This window comes from Mustela lutreola, chromosome 1 (assembly GCF_030435805.1).
Source record: "Mustela lutreola isolate mMusLut2 chromosome 1, mMusLut2.pri, whole genome shotgun sequence".
Taxonomy (NCBI): Eukaryota; Metazoa; Chordata; class Mammalia; order Carnivora; family Mustelidae; genus Mustela; species Mustela lutreola.
Genome location: NC_081290.1, coordinates 255,619,952 through 255,636,620, shown reverse-complemented (window position 1 = coordinate 255,636,620; position 16,669 = coordinate 255,619,952). Strand labels below are relative to the sequence as shown.

At 43.6% G+C, this 16,669-nt stretch overlaps 1 protein-coding gene and 1 long non-coding RNA gene across 3 annotated transcripts in view; both read left to right on the top strand.

Moving 5' to 3' along the window:
- Nucleotides 1-709: 709 nt before the first annotated feature.
- LOC131810712 (uncharacterized) lies at nt 710-5,350 on the top strand. 2 transcript variants are annotated; one of them, XR_009345701.1, is made up of 3 exons: nt 710-2,166; nt 3,963-4,074; nt 4,484-5,350. It is a non-coding gene; the product is annotated as an uncharacterized LOC131810712 (long non-coding RNA). The 2 variants fall into 2 exon arrangements; XR_009345695.1 differs by having other exon boundaries at nt 710-4,074.
- Nucleotides 5,351-14,537: 9,187 nt separating this feature from the next.
- LGR4 (leucine rich repeat containing G protein-coupled receptor 4) overlaps nt 14,538-16,669 on the top strand; it is a 100,517-nt gene continuing 98,385 nt past the window's right edge. The window contains exon 1 of the mRNA XM_059138599.1: nt 14,538-14,740. Within this exon, the coding sequence (XP_058994582.1) occupies nt 14,556-14,740 (185 nt within the window). The 5' untranslated portion in view covers nt 14,538-14,555. The remainder of the gene's footprint in view (nt 14,741-16,669) is intronic.

Here is a 16,669-nt window from a genome sequence, read left to right as displayed (position 1 = left end):
TTGAAGGAAGATATGTGACCACATAATTAAAATTAGCAAGTTCTTTCTTTTGATGGTGAGGAAACAGCATTTAAATTATGCTTGAAGGACACCTGGGTGGTTCAGTCAATTGGGCGTCTTGCCTTCCACTCAGATCATGATCCCGGCATCCTGGGATCCAGTCCCACGTCAAGCTCCGTGCTCAGGGGGGAGCCTGCTGCTTGCTTTGACCCTCCCCCCTCGTGCTTTCTCTGTCTCTCTCTCAAATAAATAAAATCTTTAAAGATAAATAAGTAAAAATTATGTTTGAAAACTTCATAAGGAATAAGATTCATAAGGAATTTTCACATTTCTGTCCACTTGGATCAAAGAGCTAATGGAATTCTAAAATTGGTGGGGCTTGGGGGGTGGAGGATTAAGGCCACATTCAAAATCAAAATCACACTAAGTTCAAGTAAGGGATTTGTTTAATCAAAAAAGCAGTTTAAAAAAAAAAAAAAGCAGTTTGTAGGAAGGATATGACCTAGCTCTAGAAACCATGGATTGCTGGAATGGGTGTCAGACATATATAAAAGGCATAATTCAGCATTGTGTATTTTTAAAATGCATGAAGATGTGTTAAGCCACAAGGGATACAACAAAAAGCACTTACTGTTAGCATTCAGTTTCTTCAAAATACCAATAAGCTAGAATACCGATTTTCTAAATCATTCAATTCTGGTTTTAAAATACTCACTATTGTTAATTACTCTCATTTTAATTAATGAAGTGGTGACCCAGTTTTTTGTTCACTTATTTGGTGGCAGATAACCTCCACCTACTGGGATTTTTAAGATTTACTTCATATGGTAAGCAAATGATAAATTCATATAGAACCCATTTGTAAATTTTATTATATCAATTTAATTTTTTTTTAAAGGACAATGTGCTTTATATCAACAAGCTAGGTGTGAGAGCTCTCCTAATACTCATCAACTTGCAGAGGTATATTTTGGTCCTATAAAAAGGCTTTCTTTTTTCTTTTTTTATGTTTTCTTTAGAGGAGGAAGTGTGGAAGAAATCTTAATTTGTTACAATCTCCAGAATTGTAACCAGGGGGATAAAAAGAAAATTTAGCCATTGGTTGCTGATAAGTTCCCCTTACTTTGCTCTTATTTGGCAGTTCTGGAAAGTAATTCTAATCAGTTTCAAAAACTCAAACCTTTAGTTTTTTTTATTTGGCAAAAAGTGCAATCGACATGAAATAGGGGGAAATTTGTGTTTCTGGTATCTCTTACTTGATGTAGGTTTGAGCCCAGAGTTTAAATGCCATCTAACTTTGATTTTGCATCTTAATCAAAATTGAATTGTGTGCCTCCCAAAAAAGATCCGTTGGAGTCCTAACCCCCAGTACCTCAGAATGTGGCCTAATTTGAAGATGGAGTCTTTACAGAGGTCATCCAGTTAAAGCGAGGGGGGAGCCTAATCCAACATGGCTGGTATTTTCATTAAAAAAGGGAAATTTGCCCCTGGGGATAAAAATACACTATATGTTTATTAAAAAAAATTAAAAATTTTTTTAAAAAAAGGGAAATTTGAATACAACGCGGGGAACACCATGGGCAGATGAATGGGGTGATGCTTCTATAGGCCAAAGAACACCAAAAATTGCTGGCAAACCTTCCAGGAACCAGCAGAAAGGTATGACCAGATTCTCTTTCACAGTCCTTTCACAGATTCTCTTTCACAGGAGACAAACCTGCAGACACACTTGGATCTTGGACTTTAGTCTCCGGAGCCATGAGAATAAATTTCTCTTACTTAAGCCACCCAGTCCAGTTTGTGGTACTTTGTTTCAGCAACCCGAGAGAACTCGTGTGTAAGAGAATCCATGTTTTGATGGCATTAGTTACCAAAAATAGGTACAGAAGCAAAGTTGAATATGACTTTCCCCATGTGTGATAAAAAGGTGTCAGTAGAAGTGGTTTTGACCAGGGGAAGATTTCTCACCTCTGGAGTGGGGGAATGCCGGGTTCTTTTGTTTTCTGTTTGACGCTTCCTTAGACTCCCATGCAGCTCTGTTGAGCTTGTACCTCCAAAGGGCCATCTGAAACCGCTCAGAACTTTGTTTTTCCTTTCTTTAGGACTGCCAGTTGCTGCCTGGCTGCATCTTTCTCAATTCAAGGACTTATGTAGGAGTTGGCAGAGGTAAAAGATCTAGCACTGAGAAGAAACTTTGTATAGCAGCCCTTGCCCCAGGTGGAACATGATGAGAGTTGGCCCTTGGCCAGGGGGATTTCACCCTGTAAAGGTTTGTACTGGCTCCTTAGCATCCACATGCCTGACTGAAAAGCATGGATGCAGCCAGAACCAGTTGTGTTGTTCCATCCCGAAAACTCTTCATTGTACTTAGGATAGAATCTGAACGCCTTGCTGTGATTGGAAAGTTTCTGCGCACTTCATTCCCCACTTCCTCTCAGGCCTCATCTCCTCCCCCTGCTCCGCTTGCTTGACCCCACACCAAAGGCCTTTTGCCAGAAGGTTCTCCCTCTGGTTGCTGCTCCCCATTCAGGTTTAAACTGAAGTCACCTCTGTTAAGGCTTCTGTTCACTCAAAGATACATTCCTCATCCTCTGTTAATGTGGCAGTGCCTTATTTAGAGTATGCACTTCATTGTGTTTTCCCCGTTAGGATTTTAGTTCATGACAGCAAGAAGGATCATCACTCTCATTAACCTAGCATGGTGCCTGAAACAGTACTGTGATTTGTTCTACCTTGTTGAATTGGTTTACTTTCCATGATTCCCAGTTAGATCAAGAATTTATTTACCTTGGAACCATAAAAAAGCAACAGTTTGTCAGCTGATCTTGATGTTAAAACAAATGGTCCAGGAAGGACCGTAATACTATAGGGATAATATCTTCATCAATCCCTCACTCCATTAGTGTGCCAGGTCCTGTTCATGGAAGATAGCAAAGAAAGTTACGTTAGCTCCCTCTATTTGCCACCCTTCTTGTGTCTCCAAACATGACACGCCTTTACACTTGCTCTTTCCTCTGCCTGGAATCTCCTTCACCCTCTGCTGATCTGTATTTGTCTATCTTGTCAGCCCACTCCCTCCCCAAGATCATAATTGTTGAGGGCCGACAGGATTCCGTTTTGTTCACTGTCCTATATCCAGAGCTGGGAATAGTACCTGGCACATAGACAATATTTGTTGAGAAAATAATAATGAAAGAATGCTTTTTTAGCAAGTGAGGAAAGGTCTCTCTGAGGACATGGGCATTTGAAGAGAAACCTGCATGGTGTGAACTGCAGAAGCTATCCATGTGCCTGTCTGGGGACTTGAGTTTTCAACAGGGCCCAATAAACAGGGTTGCTTTTCCCCCATTATGGCTCTGAATATGGCAGGAAGTAAGACAAATGAGTTGGCAGATGGGTACCAAAATGTCCTCTTCATTTTTTACTCATATTACAAATATTTGTTGAATGTCTACCATGGGACAATTACGGTCTAGGGGATACGGATACAATAGAGAACAAAATGAAGCCCTTGCTTCATAGAGCTTACTTTCTATTAAAGACCGGGCAAGTGCATATATCTAGGCTTCAGAAGTAAATATGCTTTGGGACGCCTGGGTGGCTCAGTTGGTTAAGCGGCTGCCTTCGGCTCCGGTCATGATCCCAGCGTCCTGGGATCGAGTCCCACATCGGGCTCCTTGCTCGTCAGGGAACCTGCTTCTCCCTCTGCCTCTGTCTGCCTCTTGGCCTATTTGTGATCTCTCTCTCTCTCTCTCTCTCTCTCTCTATCTGACAAATAAATAAATAATCTTTAAAAAGAAGAAGAAGAAGAAGTAAATGCTTCTTCAAATTAGCCAAATGCATCAACCTAGTCTGGACCATGGCTCAGCTCTCATCGTTCCATCCTGCAAGGGCACAGCTCGCTCACTCCCTAGACGGATATGGGCAGAGCCAAGACAAAAATGCCTCTTTCTTTTTCCCAGATTAGAGCTTGGATCATCATGCCATGTTGCATAGAATGAATGCTTCCATGCATGTAAGCAGAAGTAGACACTGAGAATTTAAACCTAGAAGGTGTGATGTCCCCACAGCAAGGTAAATCATAAACATATAAATAATTGTATGAGAAGAATGGTTGGAAACAAAACAAAATTTTAAACCATAATCTAAACCATTTTTAAAATTTGCAAATATTGGAAATATTGGAATTTTTATAAATATTTTCATTTTAAATATTATTAAGGAGGGAAGGAGGCAATAGCACGTGCACACACACACTCACACACCCCCCTTTCTTACCTCCTTTCTGTAAATGGGGAGAACCTCACGGATTGATTATACTCTATGTGGATAGTCGGTTTCCTCCTGCCTTTTCATATTTCACCACAAGATGGCACCAAAGTGCTACTGTTTCTGTTTCAGAAATTTCTAACCGTTCTTGCTGACTAAAGATCAGGCCAAAAATGTAAAAATCTATTGATTTGACTCTCAGGTTGGTGAACAGGTAGAGCAGTATGAGGACAGCGGCACCCCTGGAGAAGGAAGACACAGAAGCTCCATGTCCCTCAACGGGGCCCTCTGCGTGTCTTCTGCCTGGCTGTTCCTGAGTTCTATAATCTAGTTGTGGCCCAAACACTCTGCTTGCTGAGGTCTTCTGTCTCCGGACCACCCTGCTGGGTTCTCCCTATGACCCTGTGTGACCCGCAGCATCTTCCTCTCTGGAACCTAACTGCTGCCACAGCCATGGAATTGCCAGAGTTTGCAGCCAATACTGAAGAGAGAACAGAGAAGAAATAGAAAGAACCTCAGGTTCTTGATGACATCACTGAGTGGCCACATCAACCTGCCCCGAGGCCTGACCTCTCTGCAGACTTTCTGCAGCGAGATAATAACCTCTCCTCTTGTTTGTACCCAATGTACCCAATCTTTTCTTTCACATGCAAAATTAATCTTTAAATGTATTTTATAAAAGTCAAAACACGTAAATGAGTAAACTCAAATACACCTTGAAAGAAAACAGAGCAAATCTGTACAAATCACCAACTTATGTGACTATCTACCTACATTTGGTCTATAGGCTGCCAGGGATTGTGCGGAGGAAGGATTCCTGTAGTATTATTGTAGGTCTTCTACGTACGAACAACTCGAGTTGACTGGAAATTGTCTTTGGCTTTGAGCCTCTTCCTTATCTTCACCGGAGCCCAAACAGGATGTTTGATCAAGAGAAAAGTCCTTTCAGAGAGGACATGGCACGTTCCTTAAATAAACCAAAGACCATCTGAGGCCTTGAGATTAACTTGCTTTGCATGACACTACATTTTTGAAAAATTTTTCTCTCTTCCGTCTAAATTAAAAACACAAATTAAACCAATTATAGAGTACTCACATGCCCATTTATAGCATCCATCTTTTTATTTATTTTTTTTAAGATTTTACTTATTTATTTATTTGTCCGAGAGAGAGAGAGCAGGCACTCCAGATTAGCTCCAGATCTGCCATTCACCAGGTATGTTGCCGGGGGTAATGTAGTTACCCTCTGTGGGTCCGATTTCTCACTGTTGAACGAGGGGATTTTACATATGATCTCCACATTTCTTTGTATTTCTGAGTATTTTAACGTATCAAGGAGAAAGAGCTTGGCACCACAGAGGATGGAACTTCTGAACAGCCCATCTGCTCAGAGAGGGACGCTACAGATGGGCGTGTGAGTACGCTGACACTTGATGCATCCAAGAGTGACAGAGACACTTGCCCATTCTTCAGCCTCAGACAGGAGACTCAACAAGCCTTAAGGTCTTTTCTAAATTCCCTAAATTACGTTGGACTGGAAGCTGCATGAAGGGAGGGACTCCTTACCGTACCTTCTTTGGTGAGGCTGCCACGGAAATGCCCCTGTGGCTATGGGGAGGCTAACGGACTCTCTCAGTCCTGCTGAGAAATCCTTTACCACATCTTCGCTGGGCTGGACCCAGTCAGGGACCGAGCACAGCTAAAGCAGGCTTGCTCAGGAGACAAAGGGACTCTTCCGATGGTGATTTTCTCTCCGGGTCTCCCCACTGATCTTGCCAAACCTTGATAGAACTGCACTTTTCTCTTCCCTTACAAAAAGCATTTATTTATTTATTTTTTATTATGTTCAATTAGCCACCGCAGAGTAGTACATCATTAGTTTTGATGTAGCGTTCAATGATTGATCCGTTACGTATAACACCCAGTGCTCATCACTACACATGCCCTCCTTAGTACCCATCACCCCCTCCCTCCCTTCTGAAACCCTCAGTCCACTTCCTGGGGTGCACAGTCTCTCCTGGCTCATCTCTCTCTCTCTGATTTCTCCCCCTCCAGATTTCCCTCCCTTCCCTTGTAGTCCTCAGTGCTATTGCTTATGTCCCACAAAAGAGTGAAACCATATAATTGTCTTCTCTGCGTGACTCCCTTCACTTAGCATAATCCCCTCCAGGTCTCTCCGTGTCAACTACACTTCAAAGACTCACCCAACTTCTTGTCCTTCCTTCTCTCCTGTCCTGGAGTCAAACCTGTGTCCCAATCTAATGGTTCTAAAAGGTCTCCCTTGTCCTTCCTCTTCCCATTTTCCCTCAGAAATACTTCCCCTAAGAAATGTCTGGCATGAGCTATCCTATGATCTGTGTTTGCTTCTCCAAGGACCCACGCTTGCACAATCTTCTATCAGAGAATCATAAATTTGGGTGGGAAACTACATTAAAATAAAGAAATTTTAAATACTGAGAATCCAGAGCCCCATGTCAGGCTTACGACATCAGAATCAATGGAGGGGGAGTTTTTAAACATCTTCCCAGGTGATTTACATGTAGACTGGCCTACTTTAATCTAAACTCTTTATTCCGAATCTACTCTGCTAAGGGATAAACAGTTTAGATTAAAGTAGGCCAGTCTACATGTAACATTCCAGAGAATGTTGGAAATCTTTACAGTTTGTGTTATTCTGATATAAAAGGAGCAAACTGGCCAAGTTACTATGATATGTTTCTTTCATCTCAGGGCGTCTGACTGGCTCAGTAGGTAGAACATGTGACTCTTGATCCCCAGGTCATGAGTTCATGGGGCTCGAAAAGATCTATATATTTCTCTATCCCCTCAAGGTCTTTTTGTTTTTTGTTTTTTAAGATTTTATTTATTTATTTGACAGTGAGAGAGGGAACATGAGCAGGCAGGGGGAGTGGGAGAGGGAGAAGCAGGCTTCCCGCTGAGCAGAGAGCCCAGTGTAGTGCTTCATCACAGGACCCTGGGATCATGACCTGAGTCGAAGGCAGACGCCTGAGAACTGAGCCACCCAGGCACCTTACCTCAAGGTCTTTTATTCATTTTCATATTGAAAAATTTTTTAACTTTCCTTACTTACTCTGTTCTATGAACAGAGTTCATATATTTTAACAGTAACATGACGCAAAAAGTTTAATAAATAGTACTAAGAGTTTGCCGACCAGACTCCAAGAATAGCGTTTTGGGCATCATCCTAAAGTCTAAGACCATTGATCTGGTCTCCATAGTTGTCTTTGCTCATTTCTCAAATGAAAATTACAGACGGTTGGTAGTTTGCCTGTGTTGTTTAAAATCATTGTCTCCGATTTTATTTTAAAAAAGGTTTTAAAAACATTTTCAAAAGTCCTAGGGTGATTAAAAGTTTTCATTGTGATTGCCACTCCTTATTTTGAAGAGAGTCATGGTAACTGTCACTAGACAAAAAGAAAGCTTTTGAAATTACCCGTGAGGTGTTCAGTAGTGTCCTTCTTGACACAACATTAGGCGTCCAAATCAGGAATAGAAAGAATCTACAGAATGGGATGTTTTCTCTCCCCATCTTCCCACAGCTTCTCTTTGAGTTTAAATTCTCTTACTGCTTCTTTCCTAGATTCCTTTCCAAATATGTTCATGCAGATGAAGAAGAGCTTTCTGGGATATTTCAGTTGCCAGGTAAAAACTACTCCCAAGCGCTGGTCTTCTGCATGCATTTGGCTTATGGGATGCCAGCATTTTGCATGTGGTTCTTTGAAATCTTGTCTCATGCTATGGTCTTCCTAAAATGTTCAAGCTCTTATTTGGAATTCTGAAAGAGTAAAAAGGAACCCAATTCTGTGACTGAACTTTGTGTTAGTACTTTGCTCCTAACCATTTCTCAGAGTGACCAGGTGATAATCTTTCTAGATTTCTATTTATTTTATTTTATTTTATTTTACACTTTCATTGTTCTATCTGTTACAATGCCTGGCTTCTGTAATGCTTATTTACCTCTGCTTAGTTCTGAGCCTCCCCAGTAGGCTCTCAGGCACTCAGGCCTTGGGATCTACATGTGGTTCTGTCATTCGGAAATTGTGTCCTTTGAATGTCTTTCACCTCTTGGGTTTGATTTGAAAGGGAAAAGATCAGAATAAGAAAATTGGGTTTAGAAAGACTGGGCATGAATAGGAAAATATTTTTGATATTTATCTGAATGTTTTGAAATTTGGGGTGAATATGGGTCTTCAGAAGTACTGAAAAGGGTCTCTGACCCCAGGATGTCCGACCAGGTCAGGAAACTGAGACCTCTTTGGTGATTTCAAAAATGGATTTCAGTCAGTCACACCAGAAGCTGCCAGTCCTTCCATCCCAAGGTCTGTCAAATCTGCGCATGTGGCAGTAGAGGAAAATGGGCCCAGAAGCCCAAATCTGGCCACAGTGCAACTTTTAATAGATCAGCCATTTTCCATTGTTATTTTGTATGCTTCAGAGTGATTGTTGTTATTTTAAATTATCCCTAAACTATAGGTCCTGTGCATAACGGGATCACTCTAGGGACACTGAGACCCAGAAGAAAAGAACGAGTCGGTGAAAACACCTGTTTAAGACCAGGAAAGCACGAGTTTGGCGAGCCTCTAAACCAGCGTGGGGGCTCTGCTTGCCCCAAATGCAAATGTGGAGGACTCCGAGCTTAGAAACAATAGCATTTCTCGAGACATCAACTGTTAGATACATACCAGATATCTGATGGGTGTGATATTCTTTCTTTATTCCTTGACTCTCTCATGTTTTGAAATGTTTATGTATGTATATGTACATATAGATACCCATGTACATGTATGTGTTTGCATGTGTAAATATGAATATAATAACATAAATATAAACTTTTTAAAAAGATTTTATTTATTTATTTGAAAGAGAGAGTATGAGAGGGAGCAGAGGGAGAAGCAGACTCCCTGCGGAGCTGGGAGCCCAATGTGGGACTCGATCCTGGGACTCCAGGATCATGACTTGAGCTGAAGGCAGTTGCTTAACTCACTGAGCCACCCAGGTGCCCAAGTATTTTTAATATACATATTCAAGCTTCTAACTTTGGGTGGCAGGTTTGGCACCCATGCTTTTATAAAGCCAGTAGCACCTTTTCATAGGTCATGTGATTGTCTCAGGTCAAAAATCTTTGGAGTGCTTTTTGGATGGAAAATAAGGTAAACCTTGAGTGCCCAGGACTCTTTCTGGACCATTCATAGCTCATTACAAAATATAATCTTTAGCATGAGCTCACCACAGGACCAGAAATTTGAAAGTTTTTCTTGATCTCAACTTATAAGAAAAGATGATCACCTTTGAGGTATGTCTTTTTGAATTTCACATAATCTTGCAAATGGTTCAAAAATAATCAGATTTCAATAAGGGATTTGCACCTATAAAACAGCGCTGTGAAACTATGGCCCCAGGGGCGAGAACTAGCCCAATATCTATTTTTGCCCAAAAAGTTTTATTGGAACACAGCCTCATCTATTTGTTTATGTGTTATTTATGGTTGCTTTGACGCTGCAGTGACAGCGTTGAATAGTTGTGACAGAGACCATATGGCTGACAAAGCCCAGAGTGTTAACTGTCTGGTCCCAAACAATAAAAACAAATATGAACAACCCAATAGGAAATAACCAGGCAAAGGAAATCAGTAGGCAACACAAATGCACATAAGAGCACCCTGAAATGTCCAGTAAATAGAGAAAATATGCAGCTGTAATCAGGGAAATTCAAATTTAAACTACATTGAGATGTCATTTCATATGCATTGGATTTATAAATATTTAAGTCTTGTAATATTGGGTGCTGGTAGAATATAGAGAAATGGGAATTTTTATTCTCTGCTGTGAGAAGCACAAGTAAGTGCAATCACTTTTTTTTTAAAAGGTTTTATTTATTTATATGACAGAGAAAGGCACAGCAAGAGAGGGAACACAAGCAGGGGGAGTGGGAGAAGGAGAGAAGTAGGCTTTCCACTGAGCAGGGAGCCTGATGTAGGGCTTGATCCCAGGGCCCTGGGATCATGACTTGAGCTGAAGGCAGATGCTTAATGACTGAGCCAGCCAGGCACCCCAGTTCAATCACTTTTGAAAGGAATTTTATAACATTCAATAACAGTGAGTGAACGTAATCCACTCCTAGACACACACACACACACACACACACACATACACATACATAATACGCGTATATAAAAAAGACACATGTTAGAGAAATTTTTGAGTGCACAAATAAGGGGACTTGTACAAAAATATTCATGGTACCATTATTAGAAAAAATAGAAATAAGTTTAATATTAACAATAAAATGGATAAACACTGGGTACATTCTTTAAATAGAATACTATTTAATAATAAAGATGAATTTAAAAGGATCACATATTCCATGAACACATATTTCATAAAGCTCACAGTTGAGTGAAAAAAGCAAGGTGCACAGGAATATAGAATTATATTATTTATATTTGCAACACAAGACAGTATATTACTCAGGGATACATACATATAAAAAGCATAAAAATAGGGGTGCCTGGGTGGCTCAGTGGGTTAAGCCTCTGCCTTCAGCTCAGGTCACGATCCCAGAGTGCTGGGATCGAGCCCCGCATCAGGCTCTCTGCTCAGCAGGGAGCCTGCTTCCTCCTCTCTCTCTGCCTTCCTCTCTGCCTACTTGTGATCTGTGTCTATCAAATAAATAAAATCTTAAAAAAAAAAAAGCATGAAAATATGCATGGAAATTAATTACAAAATTTAGGAAAAGGCTGACTTCCCAAGTCAAAAAGACTGGAGAGAGGTACAAAGTGTGCTTCAAATACAACTGTAACATTGTTTTTTTCTTTCCTTTTTTTTAAGACAGAGAGAGAGCACAGGCGGGGGGAGCAGCAGGCAAAGGGACAGAGAGAAGCAGACTCCCCACTGAGCAGGGAACCCTATGTTGGGCTGGATCCTAGGACCCTGAGATCATGACCTGAGCCAAAGGCAGATACCTAACTGACTGAGCCACCCAGGTGTCCCAACATTTTGTTTCTTAAGCTGATTGTTGTGAACTCAGATTTTTGTTCTTTCTATAAATTGGAAGTAATTCATAACAAATGAAATTCTGTATGCTCAATGACTTTCAATCATTATAGCACTATGGAAGAGCCCCCAGGACCTCCCAGTTTTTATTTCCCTGATGGAGCACCTTGGCCTAGCAGGTGGAGCCTCTGCATACACTTACACAGTCTCTATATTTACAAGAGCACCTGGGTGAAGAGGTGAATGGGACCAAAGTCTAGCTTGTCCACTAGTCAATAAGCCTTGTTGTGCCCTTTGCCCAAAAGCCCCAAGGTGAGCATCACCCAAAATGGGTGCCTTCTCCATTGCCCAAAAGTGCCCTATAGAGTGTGCAGAAGCCTTGCGGCCAGGGTCCACTTCCTCTTTAGCCTGTAGATGCTGCACATTCACTCATCCATAGCTACTAAAAATGAGAAAGACAAGCTGGTCTGGAAACAGTCTCTGTTGAGTTTTAGCTTGCCAACACATTTTGGTTCATACTGATATCTTTCTAGGTCCTTATGGTTTATTTAACAACTGATCATTTTTCTCTAGTTATCTGGGATAGAATCTAAAAAATTATTTGTTTTGCTGTCTTAGGACACATTACCCAAGAAGTGAAGACTAACTGGCCAATTTATCTTTAATGTAAAGCACAAATACTATAGGAACTACAAGAGATATTAACACTTTTATAGATATTACATCTTTTCTTCCTTACTCAAGTCCATTGCTCTTGAAATTTTGTGTCTTGGACAAACTGCAAATTTGAAATTTCTTTTCTCACCTTCTTTACCTGATAGACAATAGGAATTTATTCTTCAATAAAATCTACATGTCTCCTTTCTCCAAAATCTGAATCTCCCCTTTCCCTGAAGTTGCCAGCCCTTTACTCCTTGGAAGCGAAGGAAAAATGTGGTTATGGACTCCCTATAACACTTTCATGTGATGGGCATCAAAACCCTGATTCCTGGGCTCCACACAAGTCTGTTAAATCACTTTGCATTTTTAATCAAGCTTTACATGAGATTCTTACGCTTCTTGAAGTTTAAAACCCACTACCTTAGAAGAAAGGAAATGAATTATTTTAGTTAAAAAAAATCAACCAGTATAATCTATAATTCTTGTTTTAAAACTGCATAAGAAAGTGATATCTTGGCAGGAGAAATTCTGTCATCTTTCGTGTTGTTATCAAAAGAGTGGTCTTAAGAGAACCAATTAAAGAAACCCAATTTACAATTTTTCCTCACTTCACTTTCTCATGAGAGTTACCAGAAAATAATGGAAATGATTTAGACAATGGGCACTAATTTAGGGAAGGCTCCAAGGGCATGAGACAAGGAGTCAGGAGACCAGGAGTTGCTCTGTGATGATCTTGGGCAGCACACAATACTGGAGGGTTTTGAATTTCTCATCTATAAAACCAGAGGGTTGTCCATATAGCTCTGAGTTCTCTTTCAGACCCACAATTAGAGGAAATATGTCATTCTTAAAAACTGGAAGTCAAGGCATGTTTGTATATATTGACTCTCTCAAGACTCTACTTTCAGGGATCATTTGTGTAGTGTGTATTTATTGACTCTCTAGCATATAAATCAGTTTATGGTATATTAGTCATATGCCCAGCTAGGCATTATTTTTAAAGATAAATTCTCAAATGCAAAGATGATGGCAATGTCTCATTTTAAACTTCTTAGGTCTGTATCAATTTATTTCCATTTTCCTTAAGTGACATGAGTGGTAAACTTTATGATAGTGACATTTTTAACCCCATTTGCCTTCAAGTATTCATGAAAACTGTCCCTAATATAGATGGTAAGACAACCAAAGGCATAGTGGAAAGTAAGAAAAGAGGTGCCCATAAAGCAGTATTTGTTGCAAATAATGATTCTGTGGGGTCTATTAAGCCCCAGAAGTCCACAAGAGGAAGGAATGCTGATAAATTACCTGACACCAAAGTTGCTGGATGACTTCTCAGTGGTAGTTACCTAGCACTCAAATGTTCTCTTGTCTGGAGAAATTTTCCAGTGTTCAGAAACATCACCTCTTTTGCCCCTTACAAGATTCCTGTGTTTTAGGATTTTAAAGAACGTGAGAAAGCCGTCTGAACTGAGATCCCCAAAACTTGGTATCATCAGTGGTTCATTGCTAAGACTTAGCTAACCAGTACCTATCAAAATAGGTGTAAAGATCTCAGGTGAAGTGAGAGGGTTGTGAGGGTACGCGCCTTTAATTCCGTATATAGCTAAAACCTAAAAAATTATGTCAGAAGAAGGGAGACTTCCTCTTTCTCCTCAAAAACCTTTTTTCCATTTGCACAGCTCCCAAAGACCTCACCCTTTGGAAGAGCGGAGAGTCATTTGAAACTAAACTGAAGGCTGGAGGCAAGTTCTACTTTCCAGGTCATCCAATTTAGGAGATCCAGTTTCTGCGGAGGGAAGAAGACGGGTGGGGGAGGGGGAAAAAACAGACTCCACGTCTTCAGATCCTTCCACCTTCCATCCACAGTCTGCCACGCAAATCGAGCCAAGTCGGGGATTTTGCCTTGAACCACCACCAGCACCAGCACCAGCACTACCTTGTCACTCACGCCCGATAAACACGCCCCTCTGGTCCTACTCTTGGCCAGTGGCGGCTCCCCTCTTTGCATAGTAATGAGCTCGAGACCTCTGCGGGCCAATGGCGCTCCGGGAGAAGGGTTAGTTTTGCATGTACCTAAGTGATTTGCATAACCCAGCGGCTGGGGGCTTGGGAACCCGAGCATGCAACCCTAGAAGGGAAAAGGACGGGAGGAGATTGAGCCGCGGCTGCGAGAGAGCGAGCAGGAGCCTGGGTGTTTGTACGAGAGCCGGGCGGGGGTTGGGGCGAGGGGCCGGCATGGCTGAAGGCTGCGCTCCGCAACCTTGAAGAGCGGCTGCGGCGCGAGGCCGGGGACGGGGAGGCGGGTGCGATGGCAGAGCGCGGCCCCGGCAGCTGCGCACGGCCGGGCCGGCTGGCCTGAGCCGCCGGAGGAGCGGGGCTGCCTCTGCGCTTCCATGGAGCAGCGGGAAGGGCGAAACTCCGGAGCGCCGCGTCCCTGCACTGCCGCCGCGGACTGTTGAAGGGGCCGAGCCCGCGCGACCGCCGAGAGAGGAGAGCCCCCGCCCCAGTCCGCAGGCCTGCCGCCCCGGGGCGGCGGGGGGCGTCGGAGGGCATTGGAGGCGCGCCGAGTGAGCGGCGCCGCGGGAGAGGCCGGCGCGGGAGGCGGCCGCAGCAATGCCGGGCCCGCTGGGGCTGCTCTGCTTCCTCGCTCTGGGGCTGCGCGGCTCGGCCGAGCCCAGCGGCGCGGCGCCGCCTCTCTGCGCGGCGCCCTGCAGCTGCGACGGCGACCGTCGGGTGGACTGCTCCGGGAAGGGGCTGACGGCCGTGCCCGAGGGGCTCAGCGCCTTCACCCAAGCGCTGTGAGTGCCGGGGTGAGGGCCCTGGGGGCGGGGCTGGGGGGACAGGGGGTTGCCGAGGGGGGGGCAGAGTCGGTGGCCCGTCCCACCCCACCCACCCGTGTTCCGAGGAGCGGGGCGCGGATCACCTGTGTGTGGAGGTGCTCAGCACCCACTACCGCGCGGCGGGCATTCCAGACTTCGCCAGTCCGGGTCCGAGCCGCGAGCAGCTTTTTAACCCCAGACTTTTGGGGCACAGTCACCCCCCCCCCCCCACCCCCAGAAAGAGTATCTGGGGCCAAGCAGGAGGAAGGAATCTGGAAACGTCTGTCCCTGGCAGCCTTTTCAGGAGACCTTCCCTTCTCACGCGGGCCCCCGCTCAGCTGGCCAGAGCTTCATAGTCGGTAGGCTGAGGGCGCCTAGAACTTGGCCTGGGTCTGCAGACCGAGGCACGTTTCGTGGGGAAACACCTGGAGCTTTTTGGGTTCCAGCATGTGGGGAGAAGAAACACCTGTACCTCAGGGTGAATCCCCTTCCATTTCGGCCTCATCCAGGTAGAGCGACCTGGCATCTCGGTCCAGTTCCACCGTGAACTGCCCGACAAACGCCCAGGGTTCTGGAGCGCGCGGGGACTGGGTGGGGGCGGGGGGAGCCGGGCAGAAATAAGACGGAAGGAGGGGGGAAATTGCAGGTTTCTTTTGGTGAAAATACTCTTCTTCCCCAAGTAGGCCTTTTAAAGAAAGAATGCTGACCTGAGGTACAGGATGTTGGAAGAAAATCAAAGCTCCAGACCATATTCTCTGCCCAACCTTCTAGAATGGAAGGCAGCAGTTTTCTGCTGTGCATTCATCTCCAGAACTTTTCTTTGGAGCTGCCTGGGGCTGGGGAAGTCACTCAGAGCGTTCTGACTTCTTAAAATCTCGCTCCTCAAAGGGAGACCTGAGGCTTTAGACGTTCCCTTCAAAAAAGAAGAGCAAACTGAAATAGGTGTCGTCCGTGGTATTGGCAAATACGACCAATATAAAAATAGGGTAACTGAACGCAGGGCTTGGTGTATGCACTTGTGTGTTGTGTGGTCTGCGGAGTGATTATGTCAAGAGTCCCGAAAGAACTGTTTGAGGAAGGGATTCTGAGAGGTCTGTGGTGAGAGGAATTTTCTTTTGCCTTATAGCCAAGGAAGGGGACCTCTTAGAAATAAATAATTTTAAAGGAGTAATTGACCCCGTGAAGAATTCCTTTCTGTGCAGGCCAGAGCGTTGCCGTGTTTCCAGGTGGGTGGTGGGAGGCGTTGGGCTTGCTCTCTGCCAGTGGGGTTTTACTGAGTATTGCAGCCTGTTGACTTGGAATCTGCCTCATTCTCTGGCCTCCAGCTCCCCATCCTTATTTCTCACGTGCTAGTAACATATTTGAAGTCATTTTCCTCCAGTATAGTGAAATTTAACTTTCTTACCGAAGGAAGTTCATTTTGCAGTGAAGAGCAGTTTGCAAAAAGTTATATCAAGTGGGCAGGTTCGAGTGGAAGGGAGGGGAAGAAGACTGTGTAGAGGAGATGGGCTTCTTTTTTTCCTTGTTCTCTTGACACTTACAGAATTCATGCAGGAGAGGTGCCTTTATCTGACCTCTCAAGGCTCTCTAATCGTAGAAAAGCATCTTTTTGCTGTTTTGACCAGTAGTAAAGAGCTTGTTTAGTAGATTCTACCAGTTTTTTTTTTTTTTTAAGATTTTATTTATTTATTTGACAGGCAGAGATCACTGGTAGGCAGAGAGGCAAGCAAAGAGAGGAGGAAGCAGGCTCCCCGCCTAGCAGAGAGCCTGATGCGGGGCTCGATCCCAGGACCCTAGGATCATGACCTGAGCCGAAGGCAGAGGCTTTAACCCACTGAGCCACCCAGGCTCCCCTAGATTCTACCAGTTTTGATGAGCAGTCTTGTCCTGTAAGGAAAGGGGCTGTTT